The 19,513-nt window shown below is 42.1% G+C and overlaps 1 protein-coding gene across 1 annotated transcript in view; it reads left to right on the top strand.

Moving 5' to 3' along the window:
- Positions 1-19,513, top strand: part of c5 (complement C5) — a 64,913-nt gene that overhangs the window by 12,740 nt on the left and 32,660 nt on the right. The window contains exons 11-17 of the mRNA XM_021606684.3: positions 10,614-10,817; positions 11,621-11,824; positions 12,104-12,313; positions 12,481-12,630; positions 13,011-13,140; positions 13,336-13,401; positions 13,524-13,727. Of these exons, the coding sequence (XP_021462359.3) occupies positions 10,614-10,817; positions 11,621-11,824; positions 12,104-12,313; positions 12,481-12,630; positions 13,011-13,140; positions 13,336-13,401; positions 13,524-13,727 (1,168 nt within the window). The remainder of the gene's footprint in view (positions 1-10,613; positions 10,818-11,620; positions 11,825-12,103; positions 12,314-12,480; positions 12,631-13,010; positions 13,141-13,335; positions 13,402-13,523; positions 13,728-19,513) is intronic.

The following is a 19,513-nucleotide window of genomic DNA, read 5'->3' on the forward strand; positions in this document are numbered from 1 at the left end:
CCCAAGAAGACTCGGGGCTTTCTACTGTTGATTTTGTTAGTCACTCACAGTCAGATATCATATTAAAAACTGCAAACATTCTTCTCTTTGATCTACTCAAAGATCCATTTAATTACTCTTATACAAATGGTAGACTTTCAGGTACTCAACAAGAAGGTCGGATTTCATTACTACTAAAACAGGACACAGGTGGTAAGTATAAAGATCTAGTCCATTTAAAAAATTGGAGGCCTCTAACACTTCAATGTTGTGATCCGAAAATCCTGGCGAAATGCATAGCACATAGAATAAAAAAGGTTTTGCAAGATATTGTTCACAATGATCAGACAGGGTTTTTACATAGATTATATATTGGAGATAATATACTTGAAACAATTGAACATTATGAAACATAGAAGATACCAGGCCTGGTCTTCATAGCAGGTTTTGAAAATGTGTTTAATAAAGTACGACTAGAATTTATATATAAATGCCTGGATTACTTTAATTTTGGTGAATCCCTTAAAGTTATGTACAGCAACCCCAGATGTAAATAATGGTTACTTCTCAGAAAGTTTTGAGCTTTTAAGAGGAGTTAAACAGGGCTGTCTGTTGTCTCCATATCTATTTATTATGGCCACGGAAATGCTAGCTATTAAAATTACATCCAACAAGAACATCAAGGGGTTAGAAATCCAAGGGATAAAAACAAAAGTGTCAATGTATGCCGATATCTGTAGTTTTTTTCACAAGTCCACAATCTGGATCCCTGCACAGTCTCATTGAAGATCTTGATCACTTTTTTAGCCTCACTGGATTAAAACCTAATTATGACAATATTACGTATTGGATCGTTAAAAAAATACAATGTTTACACTACCTTGTAGTTTACCAATACAATGGGCGGATAGTGAGGTAGACATACCTCACTATGGTATTCACATCTCAAAAAATATGAATGAACTTAATTTCAATAGAAAGTTAGCAAAAATAGAAAAGATTCTGCAACCATGGAGAGATAAATACTTTAAAAATCACACTGATTTACTCTTTGGTCCTATCACAGTTTACTTATTTACTAATGGCAATGCCTACTCCAGATGTCTCATTTTTTAAATGCTAAGCCAGACAAAATTGAACATGCCTATTTACAGTTGAAGTCAGAAGTTTACATACACCTTAGCCAAATACATTTAAACTCAGTTTTCACAATTCCTGACATTTAATCCAAGTAAAAATTCCCTGTCTTAGGGCAGTTAGGATCACCACTTTATTTATCCACTCAATATATCCACATAATTTTTCTACCTCAAGATGCCATCTATTTTGTAAAGTGCACCAGTCCCTCCTGCAGAAAAGCACCCCCACAACATGATACTGCCACCCCTGTGCTTCACGGTTGGGATGATGTTCTTCGGCTTGCAAGCCTCCCCCTTTTTCCTCCAAACATAACAATGGTCATTATGACCAAACAGTTCTATTTTTGTTTCATCAGACCAGAGGCCATTTCTCCAAAAAGTACAATCTTTGTACCAATGTGCAGTTGCATACTGTAGTCTGGCTTTTTTATGGCGGTTTTGGAACAGTGGCTTCTTCCTTGCTTAGCGGCCTTTAAGGTTATGTTGATATAGGACTCGTTTTACTGTGGATACAGATACTTTTTTACCCGTTTCCTCCAGCTTCTTCACAAGGTCCTTTGCTGTTGTTCTGGGATTGATTTGCACTTTTCGCACCAAAGTACATTCATCTCCAGGAGACAGAACGCGTCTCCTTCCTGAGCAGTATGACGGCTGCGTGGTCCTATGGAGTTTACACTTGCGTACTATTGTTTGTACAGGTGAACGTGGTACCTTCAGGCGTTTGGAAATTGTTCCCAAGGATGAACCAGACTTGTGGAGGTCTATAATTTTTGTTCTGAGGTCTTGGCTGATTTTTTAAAATTTTCCCATGACATGTAAAGAGGCACTGAGCTTGAAGGTAGGCCTTGAAATACATCCACAGGTTCACCTCCAATTGACTCAAATTATGTCAATTAGCATTTCAGAAGCTTCTAAAGCCATGACATAATTTACTGGAATTTTCCAAGCTGTTTAAAGGCACAGTCAACTTAGTGTATGTAAACTTCAGACCCACTGGAATTGTGATACAGTGAATTATAAGTGAAATAATCTATCTGTAGACAATTGTTGGAAAAATGACTTGTCATGCACAAAGTAGATGTCCTAACCGACTTGCCAAAACTATGTTATGCTAACAAGAAATTTGTGGAGTGGTTGAAAAACGAGTTTTAATGACTCCAACCTAAGTGTATGTAAACTTTCGACATCAACTGTATATAATGAACATGAGTTTGGGGGCTAAAATGATTAAATATTAAAGCTTTAAACTTCACACTAAAAGCTTCACTCATACATAGGTTTTACTTTAACCCAAAATGGTTCTCCAGTAGATTATTAACCTTTCTGGCGCAGGCGTTCCACTAGCGACCCACCTCGACATCATCCGGTGAAATTGCAGAACTCCAAATTCAAAATACAGAAATAGTCATAATAGACATTCATAAAAAATACAAGTGTTAGACATCGGCTTAAAGATTAACTTCTTGTTAAAACCTCTTAGAGCTACCCCCTACTTTTTTCAATTTCCGCCTGAAGACATACCCAAATCTAACTGACTGTAACTACTGTATATGCATATTCTTGGTACCATTTGAAAGAAAACACTCTGAAGTTTGTGGAAATGTGAATTGAATGTAGGAGAATATAACACAATAGATCTGGTTTAGATAATACAATGAAAAAAACATGTTTTTTCTTTTTATTGTTGTATCATCATCTTTAAAATGAACAAGATAAAACAAACATTCAGATAGGATGATGGGGACAATTTCAGTGAAAAACATAAGAGGGCAACAGTACTTGTGCAAAGTTTCAGAATGATAACTTCCAAAATGAGTGTGCTATACATGACATTTATCATGAAGTCACCCAGGTGTCCCACACAAGTAGCCCAAATGTACCCAAGTGGCCAAATTGGTGAAGGTATACATTTTGAAACAAATAACTATATAAAAAATGCCAAAATGGTATTCTAACACCCCCCCCCCCCCCCCAAAAAAAAATGGGGAAAAAAATATATACATTTCCAAAATAACATGGGTAACTATTTACACACTTTCAATATTTGGAAGACCCTCAGTCTTCTATCAAATCAAATTTATTTATATAGCCCTTCGTACATCAGCTAATATCTGATCAGGTGTAGAAGCACGGTGGCTGGGAAAAACTCCCTAGAAAACCTAGGAAGAAACCTAGAGAGGAACCAGGCTATGAGGGGTGGCCAGTCTCTTCTGGCTGTGCCGGGTGGAGATTATAACAGAACATGGCCGAGATAGATGACCAGCAGGGTCAAACGTTCATAGATGACCAGCAGGGTCAAATAATAATAATCACAGTAGTTGTAGAGGATGCAACAGGACAGCACCTCAAGAGTAAATATGAACAGTTTAGGGTTCCATAGCCTCAGGCAAAACAGTTGAAACTGGAACAGCAGCAAGGCCAGGTGGACTGGGGACAACAAGGAGTCATCATGCCAGGTAGTCCTGACGCATGGTCCTAGGGCTCAGGTCCTCCTCCGAGAGAAAGAGAGAATTAGAGAGAGCATACTTAAATTCACACAGGACACCGGATAAGACAGGAGAAGTCCTCCGTGTTATAACAAACTGACCCTAGGCCCCGACACATAAACTACTGCAGCATAAATACTGGAGGCTGAGACAGGAGGGGTCAGGAGACACTGTGGCCCCATCCGATGAGACCCCCTGACAGGGCCAAACAGGAAGGATATAACCCCACCCACTTTGCCAAAGCTCTACACAATGTTGTGCTGCTGATGCCAGGTGCCATAGCAGTCTCTTTCTGCTGTAAAGTGAGTATCAACAGGTATAATAAACAGATATATATATACAGTGGGGCAAAAAAGTATTTAGTCAGCCACCAATTGTGCAAGTTCTCCCACTTAAAAAGATGAGAGAGGCCTATAATTTTCATCCTAGATACACTTCAACTATGACAGACAAAATGAGAAAAAAAATCCAGAAAATCACATTGTAGGATTTTGAATGAATTTCTTTGCAAATTATGGTGGAAAATAAGTATTTGGTCACCTACAAACAAGCAAGATTTCTGGCTCTCACAGACCTGTAACTTCTTCTTTAAGAGGCTCCTCTGTCCTCCACTCGTTACCTGTATTAATGGCACCTGTTGGAACTTGTTATCAGTATAAAAGACACCTGTCCACAACCTCAAGCAGTCACACTCTAAACTCCACTATGGCCAAGACCAAAGAGCTGTCAAAGGACACCAGAAACAAAATTGTAGACCTGCACCACGCTGGGAAGACTTGGTTTGAAGAAATCAACTGTGGGAGCAATTATTAGGAAATGGAAGACATACAAGACCACTGATAATCTCCCTAGATCTGGGGCTCCACGCAAGATCTCCCGACGGGTCAAAATGATCACAAGAACGGTGAGCAAAAATCCCAGAACCACACGGGGGGACCTAGTGAATGACCTACAGAGAGCTGGGACCAAAGTAACAAAGCCTACCATCAGTAACACACTACGCCGCCAGGGACTCAAATCCGGCAGTGCCAGACGTGTTCCGCTGCTTAAGCCAGTACATGTCCAGGCCCGCCTGAAGTTTGCTAGAGAGCATTTGGATGATCCAGAAGAAGATTGGGAGAATGTCATATGGTCAGATGAAACCAAAATATAACTTTTTGGTAAAAACTCAACTCGTCGTGTTTGGAGGACAATGAATGCTGAGTTGCATCCAAAGAACACCATACCTACTGTGAAGCATGGAGGTGGAAACATCATGCTTTGGGGCTGTTTTTCTGCAAAGGGACCAGGACGACTGATCCGTGTAAAGGAAAGAATGAATGGGGCCATGTATCGTGAGATTTTGAGTGAAAACCTCCTTCCATCAGCAAGGGCATTGAAGGTGAAACGTGGCTGGGTCTTGTCAGCATGACAATGATCCCAAACACACCGCCCGGGCAACGAAGGAGTGGCTTCGTAAGCAGCATTTCAAGGTCCTGGAGTGGCCTAGCCAGTCTCCAGATCTCAACCTCATAGAACATCTTTGGAGGGAGTTGAAAGTCCGTGTTGCCCAGCAACAGCCCCAAAACATCACTGCTGTAGAAAAGATCTGCATGGAGGAATGGGCCAAAATACCAGCAACAGTGTGTGAAAATTTTGTGAAGACTTACAGAAAACGTTTGACCTCTGTCATTGCCAACAAAGGGTATATAACAAAGTATTGAGATAAACTTTTGTTAATGACCAAATACTTATTTTCCACCATAATTTGCAAATAAATTCATTAAAAATCCTACAATGTGATTTTCAGGATTTTTTTTCTCATTTTGTCTGTCATAGTTTAAGTGTACCTATGATGAAAATTACAGGCCTCTCTCATCTTTTTAAGTGGGAGAACTTGCACAATTGGTGGCTGACTAAATACTTTTTTTGCCCCACTGTATAGAATACAGGGAACATAAGGTTGAATATATTATTATAGACCTGCTAGATCTACTGTCTCTTTTATATTATGACATTTCAGCTAGATCTACTGTCTCTATTATATTATGACAGACCAGCTAGATCTACTGTCTTTATTATATTACAACAGACCAGCTGTATCTACTGTCTCCATTTCACTTTGGCCATTGTTGTGGGTCTGCCCTCCCCTCAACAGCCTCAAATAGGCTATTTCATGTGGGTTGGGGTGGGGCGGCAGACACACGCATCTCACATTTCATTGCATTATATTTTTATATATTGCTTCTAAAATCACAAATAATATTTCATATTATTAATTTCAAACAAGGGCATTAGCATGAGAAGAACTTACCAGTCCAAAACATGTCCTCTCTATTCAAAAAATATTCCTCCACTTGGGAATCGCTAAATTAATCGTCCTACAACAATCTCTGTCTCACTTTTCCAATCAATTTCTTCTAAAGTTGTGTGTACACCTGTATATCTAGACTTCGATTTAGCTTTAACTGACTTAGTCGCCATACTGATTGATATATAAACAGCTGAATCTGCGCGTTTACCAAACAATGCTGTGCGTAATATGCGTAGCTCTTTCCGGTATAAAACTTCAATAGCGAATGACTCTCTTTACACAGGAGTTTACGACATGGGTTGGTCTTCCAACACATAACCATTGCATATTGCCGTATACCTCAGCTCATTGGCTATCTACCCACCTAGATTTCAAGATGATCAGTGGTCATTGGGTTAAAATACAGTCAATCAACGAAACAGTGGTCAGTCATATCATTGGTGCACAATGATGTCATTACTTGTTGTCTTCAAATCGGTTTCTTTCAGTCAATACGTCCCGCAAAATGGCCCATCAGGTTTGGTTGTGTTACAAACAAACCAGTTCAATGAAACCAAACATGACTGGAAAAGTCACGTTTTGTGTGGGTATTTACCCTCGAATGTGTCATTGAAAATGGAGTGAGATGGAATTCATGACACAAGCGGTTCACAAAATGTTTTGTGTTAGGCTATAAAAACAGATTTTATCAAACAAAAGATCATTCATTGTGTAACAATGAGCACTGGGATTGTAAACAGATGAAGATCGTCAAAGGTAAACAATTTATTTTAATGCAGTTTGTGATTTTGTTAGCCTGTGCTGGTTGAAATAGTTTTTTTTATGGGCTCTATCCTCAGATAATCGCATCGTATTCTTTCGCAGTAAATCCTTTTTTAAATCTGACAACGCAGTTGGATTATCAAGATTCTAGGCTTTCGATACATGTGAGACACTTGTATTTTCATGAATGTTTAATATGACTATTTATGTTGCAATCACCGTATGTTGTGGAATTTCAGCCCGCTACAGGGTTCCGTGCTCAGAGAGGTTAATCCAGCCGCTTTGCCAGATTTCAAAAAGGCTTTACGGCGAAAGCATACCATGCAATTATCTGAGGACAGCGCCCCGCATACAAAAGTATGAAAAACATTTTTCAACCATACAGATGCATCACGAAAGTCAGCAATAGCGATAAAATAAATCGCTTACCTTTGAAGATCTTCATCCTTTTGCAATCCCAAAGGTCTCAGTTACACAATGAATGGTCGTTTTGTTTGATAAAGTCCTTCTTTATTATCCCCAAAATGTCTGTTTATCTGGCGCGTTTTACTCAGAAATACACCGGTTCCAACTTGCCCAACATGCCTACAAAGGATCTAATAAGTTACCTGTAAACTTGGTTCAAACATTTCAAACAACGTTTCTAATCCAACCTCAGGTACCCTAAAATTTAAATAATCGATACAATTTTAGAGGGAATAAACTGTTTCCAATACCGGAGAAAAACAACACAGAGCGCACTCTCATTCATGCGCACCAAAAGACTAGAGTCCACCTGAGTGACACTTAGAAAGAATTCGACTACTTTTTCATTAAAAAAACAACAACATCGAACAATTTCTAAAGACTGTTGACATCTAGTGGAAGCCATAGGAACTGCAACCTGGGTCCTAATAATTTGGCTTCGCCATAGAAAAGCATTGGATAATCCAATTACCTCAAAATACATTTTCCTGGATCGATTGTCCTCGGGGTTTCGCCTGCCAAATCAGTAACCGTTTTAGAAACTTTAGAGTGTTTTTATCCAATATTCCCATGCATATGCATATCCTAGCTTCTGGGCCTGAGTAACAGGCAGTTTACTTTGGGCACCTCAGTCATCCAAACTTTTGAATACTGCCCCTTATCCCTAAGAAGATTTAAGAAAGGCTCATCCTTTGTTCAAAAATTGCCTTTTTGCCTTTATACAGATTTCGAATTTCCGAACTAATTGAACTTTTTTTTCAAAGTATCACCCTTTCTTAAACAAGCCATACAAACTGGTTGCAATTTCAGTTTTATTCTCCAGAAAAGATAGAACATATATTACAACAAATGTTATGGATAAATTCAAATTTAATGATTAATTTAAACAAAAACATTCTTTATGGAATTTTAAAAAATATATATATTATATTTGTTTATGATATTATGAATAGAAACGGAGGAGTTATGTCACATATGCAGTTATCGAAAATATCTGCTCAATCCAAATTTACAACCAACTGATTGCAGCACTACCACAAAAACTTGTTTGTCTGCCATATATTAAAGATACAAATTGGCTTAAAGGAACTGGCATGAATAAAAAAATATACCAGTTTAATTTGAGGAAACAAATGTTGACAGCTGCGCCATACAGGTTTCAAAATAAATGGGAAGAGATTTTCAGTGTAACAATTCTATGGAATATGGTTTATGAACTGGTACAAAAAACTACACTTGATTCAAGACTTAGAGTTTTCAATTTAGATTGTTATATAAAATTCTTGCCACCGACAGAATGCTATGTATATATGGGGCGGCAGGTAGCCTAGTTGTTAGAGCGTTGGACTTGCTGCAAGATCATATCCCCATATCCACAAGGTTATAATCTGTCGTTCTGCCCCTGAACAAGGTAGTTAACCCACTGTTCTTAGGCCGTCATTGAAAATAATAATTTGTTCTTAACTGACTTTCCTAGGTTAAATAAAGATGAATAAATACAACAGTCTCAGCTGTGTAGATATTGCTGCGACGAGACAGAATCAATAGCTCATTTATTCAGGTATTGCCCCTATGTAGCTTGTTTATGGTCACAGGTTCTGAAATGTTAATAAAATCACAACATGCTCTTAAAATGAATCTTACAAATAGCAGCGTTGGGCGGTTTGGAAAGCCATAGTCAATAAATAATATAACAATATTTCTGTAAAGGTTTTCATCTTTAGCTCACGTTTTGTGGAATCTATACGATTCGAAAGGTAAAAAAATGATGTAAAACATCACAGCACAATTGAAAAATATATGGCACATGGAAACCAAACGAGGGTGGTCTATGGTGATAGGTGGGATGGGTTGAGAGTGGCTGAGGGTTGGGATTAAATAGTTTATGTTTGGTAATGTATTATTGTTATGTGACTGCTTTATATATAAGTACATATATAAGTACCATGTATGTAAAAATGTTATGCTAAATGTGTATGTAAAATGTATGTAGCAAAAAAGCTGTAAAAAAAACTAAAAGATATTTGTCCTCCGAAGAGGGGGAGTGGTGGAGGGGTTAATAAAAAAATAAAAAATATGAATAAACATTCCTCTCCACCCTATGGCAAATTGTGTAGTTAGTTATAAAATTGCTAAATTTTCTCTCTGCCCCATGTTAAAATATGTAAATTTGCAGCAAACCTGCATTATAACATTCAAATCTTTTGTGACCCTCACCCCCATCAAAGTTACCCTTCCCTGATCTATATCGACTGAACGGGTGCCGCTAGTGTATTATTGTTCGCTATTTCAAAACATTCGGTGATGATACATAAAAATAATTAAACTGTTGTTTTGTTCCAAAAGCCTGGGGAATTTTATTTTCTAAAAGCTACTAATGTCAAGTATCAAAGACAGGTTTGTAAGAAAGATAACTTCCAGTTTAAGGTTTTTTGGCTTCTTCTGTGGGGTTTAAGAGGTGCTGCCACATACTGTTTGTAGTGATCAACACTTTTATTCAAGTGGATGAGGCGGTTTAGGGAGTGGCATTATTGCTATTGCCTCGAAATATAGTATATTAAAGCAATAGCAAAAATGTAGGCAATTTTTTTGGCATAATCAATATATCTTTAATTTACTTCAACTAAATTATTAGGTTTATCACATTTTTTGTAATCCTTGATGCTTTTAAATGTATTATGTCCAGATGTGTGGTTGTAATTGTGTTTTTTAATTGACTAATACATTTAATTAATATCACAATAAATGTAAGGTATTTATAGAAACAACAAAAACAGCTTGCAGCTTCTGGCTGGCTGTGGTTAGCTGGAAAGTGGCAGGCTGAATTTGAGATTATTGAAATTCCTTGCTATTGTCTTTCAAATTTTCTCATGGCTAGATGGTTTGCCTAGGGCTTATGGCTGTCCTCTGAGTGCAGGCTAAACGGCATAGGTGCAAAAGCGGCCAGCCAAGGGCTTATAGCGGTCCTATGAGTAAGGGCTACTCGCCCAGAGATGCAAATCACACCTTGAACTGCAAACTCCGCCCGCCCCTGCTGGCGGAAAGAATGTATAGCCTTGGGCGTATGTAGAGAGGAAAATAGCAAGAGGGAGGAAAAAATGTTGCGTACTGGGATGCTGTAGTTGATCGAATGGTTCCCAAGTGATGTCAAAGTCCATTGTTTCAGAACGACAAACGTCCGTAATGTTCCAAGGTACTATGCAAACTGTTGGTTTAAAATTCATATTGTTTATTTTTTTGGGATCAAGTGTTAGCAAATAGAATGAAAAATAATATTATGGTGCCTGCAGAATGGTTTCCTTCTCCACCATCCCTTGTTTCATATACACCCTTTAAAGGTTCTAGGTAGAACCCTTTGCCTTATAAAGAAGCCTTGTCTTCCAAAAAGGGTTCTTCAGATGAAAACGGGTCTTGGTAGAAACCTATTCCACTGAAAATAACCCTTTTGGAACCCTTTTTAATAAGACTGTATGGGGGTTTTGCCACCAGGTGTCAGTCAAGGACCACTTGGGGGAACCTGTGGCATTGGTACCAGTGAAGTTGGTGAATTCCTTCATCAAAAACAAACTTGGTGTAGATGAAAAACTTCAGTGTCCTACACTGACAGTGGATAACAGTAAGAGGACCAAGGACGATGGGATTGCTCTTTTTATTTGCAACCTTCATTCTGAAGCCGAGAGTGCAAGTTTTATTGTAAGTACCAATGTGGATTGAGTCTCATTAAATGTTTGATTAAGTGAAGGCAGCTTGACATACACTACCGTTCAAAAGTTTGGGGTCACTTAGAAATGTCCTTGTTTTTGAAAGAAAAATAGATTTTGAACCTGTAATCAAACCCACAAATGCTGATGCTCCAGATACTCAACTAGTCTAAAGGCCAGTATTATTGCTTCTTTAATCAGAACAACAGTTTTCAGCTGTGCTAACATAATTGCAAAAGGATTTTCTAATGATCAATTAGTCTTTAAAATGATAAACTTGTATTAGCTTAGACAACGTGCCATTGGAACACAGGAGTGATGGTTGCTGATAATGGGCCTCTGTACGCCTATATAGATATTCCATAAAAAAACTGCAGTTTCCAGCTACAATAGTCATTTACAACATTAACAATGTCTACACTCTATTTCTGATCAATTTGATGTTATTTTAATGGACAAAAAAAATGAGCTTAACTTTTTTTTTTTTAAACAAGGACATTTCTAAGTGACCCCAAACTTTTGAACTGTAGTGTACATCTATTTTTATATATATTTCTGGAGGTATTTTGACACTGTTTAGACAGGGAGGTGGGAGAAACAGATTGAAAGGTTGGAGCGGGGATTGAATCCCAGTCTCCAGTGGGGAGAGGGAGTTTAAATGTGTCTAAGCCAGGCATGTTATCGTTAGACCACAGGCTCTGCACATGCCACGCATCTATCTACTGCTTGCTCTCTTTTCTGTTGGTTTTGTGAGGCTTGGGATAGAATGTATGTAATGCTGTAATGTTGTTTCAGTTCAAGACTGCTGATGAGAGGTTACCCTTCGGTAGTCAAGCGGAATATACACTTGAAGCCAAGGCATACTCGTCCCCCAACGAACGCTACTTGTACATTGATTTGCCGTCCGATTACTCCGGCCTTCAAGTTGGACAACATGTCAGCATTCAAATCTACTTCCATGCTCGCAGCTACCTCCGAATTGAGACTTTCAGCTACCAGGTAAGTGATGTTAGTTTTCTAGTCATACTGTGCCTATAATAAGTATGCACCCCTCTTGGGCTTTTTCACATTTTGTTTTGTTACCAAGTGGAATTTAAAATGATTTATTTGGGATTTGTTGTCACTGATCTACACATAATACCCCATTAGGTCAAAGTAAAAAATAAAAAGATTTCTGTAAAAAAAAAGTAATATAACAAAACAAAAAAATAATTTTAAATGTTCTGTAATTCTAACAATTTACCTCTTCCTGACCTACCCATCTGACTTCTATGCCAGATCATCTCGAGGGGTAAGATAGTGAAGTTTGCTTCTGAAAAGCGTCTCCAAGGTACAGGTTCCCAAGCCATTAGTTTCACAGTGACCTCAGACATGGTGCCATCGATACGCCTGCTAGTCTACTACATACTGCATGGGGAGAAGACACCTGAGCTGGTTGCCGACTCAGTGTGGATAGATGTCAAGGACAAATGTGTCAATGCACTTAAGGTACTGTAGCTCCGCCTCCACCACAACCCATTCAAAACTCTTAATTCCTGATCGTGTTGTCACATTTAACTGTGAATAAGCTAAGAATGCACAGAATATTTGTCTTTTCACAATGAGCATACCCCATCTTTATTCACCAGAACATTTTCTGTTTGTTTATCTCTTAGACAGAGCTCTCATTTCGTAAGAAGGATTACAAGCCTAAGGATGAACTGATATTTGAAGTGAAAACTGGGCAGGATTCCCTGGTGGCCTTATCTGCTATTGACACTGCTGTCTACTCACTTAGAGCCCCACTCCAGGACCCAGTGACAAGAGTGAGACCATTCAAGACTCAGAAAACACACAACAGCCATGCTTAACTTGTTAGAAAAGAAAGCAATATTGTCCATTACATAAAAAAAAAATTACATCTGTGTTTGGCACTCAGAGTTAAAATATGCATTCAGCATTACACACAGTGTTCATTTTACAGGTTATTCCAGCAAACTCTTATTGAGCATGGTTAGTACTGAGAGGATGAATGGCATTTTCTCGGGTGAATGGAACCTTAGTAATGGGGATTTATTGATAAAATTAATATTCTGCCGACTACGCCAAATGTAATACTGAAGACTTGAACTGGGCACATTTCATAGAAAGCAAAAAGCCGGCATGTAGAAGGTGAGGTGACAATCATTGTTATTTCTTTCTTTAGGTGCTCCGACACATTGAGCAAAGTGACCAAGGGTGTGGAGGAGGAGGTGGCAAAGATAATGCTGATGTCTTCCGTCTCACCGGACTCACTTTTATAACCAATGCAAATGCTCAGGCTTCCCAATCTGAAGGTAATGTACAGTATCTGTCAAAGTCTGCATCCAAAATGGCACCCTATTCCCTTTGGTCTAAAGTAGTGCACTATAAAGGGAATAGGGTGCCATTTCAGACACAGATAAAGTCGCGGAGGACTGGAGAACATGTAAGCGTCATTGAGAATAAGCATCCTTACACACACTTTTATCCATGTATGTTCTCTCCATCAGATGACACATGCACTGCTTCTGTGAGACCAAAGCGTGCCCTCTCTTATGACCAACAGAAAGAGAAAGGCAAGTAAATAGTGAGCTAACTCCCCATCACAACAAATGTTATTTTTATTCTAAATGTTACGATGAAAAAGCTGTACTTTGTTTAGATAAATCAGGGCCCTAACTGTGTCTCTGTCCCACAGCCAAACAATATGGCAAGGACTTTTTCTGCTGCTGGCAGGGATTGCATCAAATCCCAACCCTGGATACCTGTGCTCACCGTGCCAATAGACTTAAGGTTAAACTACCCAGTGATGTGAAGAAGTGTCGTGCGGTGTTCACTGAGTGCTGTGATTACAGCCTACAGCTTCTCCAAACCAGTAGTGATCATGTCTTGGCACGTGTTGGTGAGTGCATATTTTGGATGGCAATCACAGCCCCTATGATTATGTTGACACAAAACTTCTTCTTGTTAATGTGATATTCCTTGAATCCCAGTAATCTATCCTTTCCCCCAAAGTGTGCACTTGTTTACTTCCTTTCATGGATTGGTATAAGAAATATGATGCAAATGCTTTTAAATATGTGTGAAGGTGGCACAAGTGCACACTTTATGAGAAATTATAGATTTTTGGCACACACTGGTTGACTCAATGTTGTTTCAATGTAATTTGTGAACTTATTGTGACGTGGAATCAACATAGAAAATACATTGGATTTGAAAAAAGTAATTAACCAGAACTGTTTTCATCTAATTTCAACCGGCGTTGTAAATATAGAAATTAGGTTCAAACTTAAACTTTAATACATTGACTTAACCTGACTAACAGGTTGTTACATCAACCTAATTTCAACATAATCATCAGAACTACACACAGTATCAGTCAAAAGTTTGGACACACCTACTCATTCAAGGGTTTTTCTTTATTTTTTACCTTTTTCTACATTGTATAATAATAGTGAAGACATCAAACCCATGAAATAAACATATGGAATCATGTAATAACCCAAAAAGTGTTAAACAAATCAAAATATATTTTATATTTTAGATTCTTCCAAGTATATTTTAGATTCTTTAAAAGTTAATTTGTGGAATTTCTTTCCTTCTTAATGCATTTGAGACAATCAGTTGTGTTGTGACAAGGTAGGGGTGGTATACAGCCCTATTTGGTAAAATACCAATTCCATATTATGGCAAGAACAACTCAAATAAGTAAAGAGAAACGCCAGTCCATCATCACTTTAAGACATGAAGGTCAGTCAATGCGGAAAATTTCAAGAACTTTGAACGTTTCTTCAAGTGCAATCGCAAAAACCATCAAGCGCTATGATGAAAATGGCTCACATGAGGACCGCCACAGGAAAGGAAGACCCACAGTTACCGCTGCTGCAGAGGATAAGTTCATTCAAGTTAAGTGCAGATTGCAGCCCAAATAAATGCTTCACCGAGTTCAAGTTACAGACAGATCACATCAACTTTTCAAAGGAGACTGTGTGAATCAGGCCGTCATGGTTGAATTGCTGCAAATAAACCACAACTAAAGGTCACCAAGAAACGGTCTTGGGCCAAGAAACACGAGCAATGAATATTAGACCGGTGGAAATCTGTCCTTTGTCCTGATGAGTCCAAATTTGAGATTTTGGTTCCAACCGCCGTGTCTTTGTGAGACGCAGAGTAGGTGAAAGGATTGATCTCTGCATGTGTGGTTCTCACCATGAAGCTTGGAGGAGGAGGTGTGATGGTGTGGGGGTGCTTTGCTGGTGACACTGTCAGTGATTTATTTAGAATTCAAGGCACACTTAACCAGCATGGCTACCATAGCATTCTACAGCGATATGCCATCCCATATGGGTTGCGCTTAGTGGACTATCATTTGTTTTTCAACAAGACAATGACCAAAAAACACACCTCCAGGCTGTGTGAGGGCTATTTGACCAAGGAGAGTGATGGAGTGATGCATCAGATGACCTGGCCTCCACAATCACCCGACCTCAACCCAAGTGAGATGGTTTGGGATGAGTTGGACCGCAGAGTGAAGGAAAAGCAGCCTACAAGTGCTCAGGATATGTGGGAACTGCTTCAAGACTGTTGGAAAAGCATTCTTCATGAAGCTGGTTGAGAGAATGCCAAGAGTGTGCAAAGCTGTCATCAAGGCAAAGGGTGGCTACTTTGAATAATCTTTAAATAAAATTTAGCAAAATTTTTTTTTTTTACATTGGATCAAAGTAGAGACTCTGAGCTAGAAAATGGTATAGCATACACTGCAGTTGAGGAACAATGAACAATTAATTATGCTTTGAAAGTTGATAAACTTTTAACCCCACTTTTGAGAAAATGGCCTGTGAATATTTTGATAGACCTACTGGAGAGCTCCTCCTTTTCTTCACCCATTCAGCATCGTTCACAACCAACGATTTCAAGAATAAAAGTGGTTAAAGTAGTAACAAAAAGTTGTATTAAAAATAAACTTTATCTAGTTCTTGGCGTATGTATTGTTCACCTAATACCATTTTTCACTATTGGTTAGAGCCTAAGTAAGCATTTCACTGTAAGGTCTACACCTGTAGTATTCGGCGCACGTGACAAATAAACTTTGATTTGATATATCCTAATCTGACTTTGGTGCATGTCTTGTTGTTCTTCACATTACCGTCTCTGGTAATCACACTATATCAAATAAAATCTATGTTTATTTGTCACATGCACAGGATACAGAAGGTGTAAACGGTACAGTTAAATGGTTACTTGCATAGTGGAGTCTTTTGTTTTGAAATTTAGCTAGCTAGCAAGCTAAACAGTTAACCATAATCCAGTGAAAAACAAACTCTGACTGGGAAAAATCGATTTGAACTGTCATCCAACTCAGAATTCCAACTCGGGAACTCGGGCTTCTTTCTAGAGCTCCTACACAGATCATTAGCTAGCAAGCCAGCCAGCTAACATTAGCTAGTTAGCTAACAGTACGCTTTAACTTGCAATGAAAACAACTTTCTGACAAAATTTGAAATGTATAATATCTGAAAATGTAGCTGGGCACTTACCCCTCCCTATACATGGATGAACGCTTCTCCCTCTGTCATGGATGCCAAGGTTTCACTTAGTTTGAAGATGTAATCTATAGACGGGTGTTTTATACAACAGCCTCCTTTCTGTGTTCTCTTTTTGGACTCTCTGTATTTGGCAATCATCTCTCTGCTTCCACTGAGCATTCCACTGATTTCAAAATTCGGTCAACTCTTCCGTGACAACAATACCGTTTCTTCCCCACCATTGTCATCAGAAGACTACAGTGTCTGGATCAGGGATTTCCTCATTGTCTGATTCATTTTCAGTTAGAAAGAGTCGGCATGGCACGATCAACCTCCAGAAAGTAGTCCATCACAACATTTTCCCACTGAGCTTTGTCGATAGCGCTATTAACTTCAGGGCAGCAATGTTGAGAGCAGTAGCAAAACTTTTTCAGTTGTTCATGACATCTTAAAAAAAAAAGCTGAGGTAGACCGGATTATCCACACACACTTAGCAGTTCACGTTACAGACAGAAGCATTCTCCAAACTCATCTCTCTGTATGTCCAGCCAATCCATTATCTCAGCCAATCATGGCTAGTGGGAAGGTTCCTGTATTTTTCCCTGGCTAAACCAATTATTTACAGATGCATACAAATTAAGGCATATGTAAATTCATATGTTCCAGAAGGCATTTCTGCCCAAAAATGTATTTCGATAAAAATAAACATTCAAATGCCTCTCCTTGTAACGATTCTCTTCTTGTGAAGTAGAGGCGGACCAAAGCGCAGCGTGGTGGTTGTTCATTGTAATTTATTGACGACACTATACATGAACAAACTAACGAAAAAACAAGAAACGTGAGAACTCAAAACAGCCCTGTCTGGTGCAAACACAAAAACAGGAACAATCACCCACAAACACACAGTGAAACCCAGGCTACCTAAGTATGATTCTCAATCAGAGACAACTAATGACACCTGCCTCTGATTGAGAACCATACTAGGCCGAAAACATAGAACTGCCCCAAAACATAGAAAAACAAACATAGACTGCCCACCCAACTCACGCCCTGACCATACTAAATAAATACAAAAACAAAGGAAATAGAGGTCAGAACGTGACAGTACCCCCCCCCAAAGGTGCGGACTCCGGCCGCAAAACCTTGACCTATAGGGGAGGGTCTGGGTGGGCGTCTGTCCGCGGTGGCGGCTCTGGCGCGGGACGCGGACCCCACTTCGCCATTGTCTCAGTCCGCCTTATTGTCCGCCTCCGTGGCTTACTCACCATGCCCACCCCTCTCAATGACCCCACTGGACAGAGGGGCTGCTTGGGACAGAGGGGCAGCTTCTCGGGACAGAGGGACAGCTGCTCGGGACAGAGGGACAGCTGCTCGGGACAGAGGGACAGCTGCTCGGGACAGAGGGACAGCTGCTCGGGACAGAGGGACAGCTGCTCCGGGCGGAGGGGCTCTAGCAGCCCCTGGCTGACTGGCGGCACTGGCGGCCCCTGGCTGACTGGCGGCCCCTGGCTGACTGGCGGCACTGGCGGCCCCTGGTTGACTGGCGGCGCTGGCGCTGGGCTGACTGGCGGCACTGGCGGCCCCTGGTTGACTGGCGGCACTGGCGGCCCCTGGCTGACTGGCGGCACTGGCGGCCCCTGGCTGACTGGCGGCCCCTGGCTGACGGGCGGCACTGGCGGCTCCTGGCTGACGGGCGGCACTGGCGGCTCCTGGCTGACGGGCGGCACTGGCGGCGCTGGGCAGACGGGCGGCGCTGGCGGCGCTGGGCAGACGGGCGGCGCTGGCGGCGCTGGGCAGACGGGCGGCGCTGGCGGCGCTGGGCAGACGGGCGGCGCTGGCGGCGCTGGGCAGACGGGCGGCGCTGGCGGCGTTGGGCAGACGGGCGGCGCTGGCGGCGTTGGGCAGACGGGAAGCTCCGATGGCGCCGGACAGGCGGGAGGCTCCGGCAGAGGCGCCGGACAGGCGGGAGGCTCCGGCAGAGGCGCCGGACAGGCGGGAGGCTCCGGCAGAGGCGCCGGACAGGCGGGAGGCTCCGGCAGAGGCGCCGGACAGGCGGGAAGCTCCGGCAGAGGCGCCGGACAGGCGGGAGGCTCCGGCAGAGGCGCCGGACAGGCGGGAGGCTCCGGCAGAGGCGCCGGACAGGCGGGAGGCTCCGGCAGAGGCGCCGGACAGGCGGGAGGCTCCGGCAGAGGCGCCGGACAGGCGGGAGGCTCCGGCAGAGGCGCCGGACAGGCGGGAGGCTCCGGCAGCGGCGCCGGACAGACGGGAGACTCCGGCAGAGGCGCCGGACAGACGGGAGACTCCGGCAGAGGCGCCGGACAGACGGGAGACTCCGGCAGAGGCGCCGGACAGACGGGAGACTCCGGCAGAGGCGCCGGACAGACGGGAGACTCCGGCAGCGCTGGAGAGGAGGAAGGCTCTGGTAGCGCCGGAGAGGCGGGAGACTCCGGCAGCGCTGGAGAGGAGGAAGGCTCTGGACGGATGGGCCGGAGAGACAGCCTGGTACGGGGAGCTGCCACCGGAGGGCTGGGGTGTGGAGGTGGTGACGGATAGACCGGGCCGTGCAGGCGCACTGGAGCTCTTGAGCACCGAGCCTGCCCAACCTTACCCGGTTGAATGGTCCCGGTCGCCCTGCCAGTGCGGCGAGGTGGAATAGCCCGCACTGGGCTATGCAGGCGAACCGGGGACACCGTGCGCAAGGCTGGTGCCATGTAAGCCGGCCCAAGGAGACGCACTGGAGACCAGATGCATAGAGCCGGCTTCATGGCACTTGGCTCGATGCCCACTCTAGCCCGGCCGATACGCGGAGCTGGAATGTACCGCACCGGGCTGTGCACCCGCACTGGGGACACCGTGCGCTCCACAGCATAACACGGTGCCTGCCCGGTCTCTCTAGCCCCCCGGTAACCACAGGAAGTTGGCTCAGGTCTCCTACCTGGCGTAGCCATACTCCCTGTTAGCCCCCCCCCAAGACATTTTTGGGGCTGACTCCCGGGCTTCCATCCACGACGCCGCGCTGCCTCCTCATACCAGCGCCTCTCCGCTTTCGCCGCCTCCCGTTCTTCCTTGGGGCGGCGATACTCTCCTGGCTGAGCCCAAGGTCCTTTACCGTCTAATTCGTCCTCCCATGTCCATACCTCCTCGCGCTGCTCCTGCTGCTGCT

Source organism: Oncorhynchus mykiss, chromosome 6 (genome assembly GCF_057628025.1).
Source record: "Oncorhynchus mykiss isolate SJ-2025 chromosome 6, ASM5762802v1, whole genome shotgun sequence".
Taxonomy (NCBI): Eukaryota; Metazoa; Chordata; class Actinopteri; order Salmoniformes; family Salmonidae; genus Oncorhynchus; species Oncorhynchus mykiss.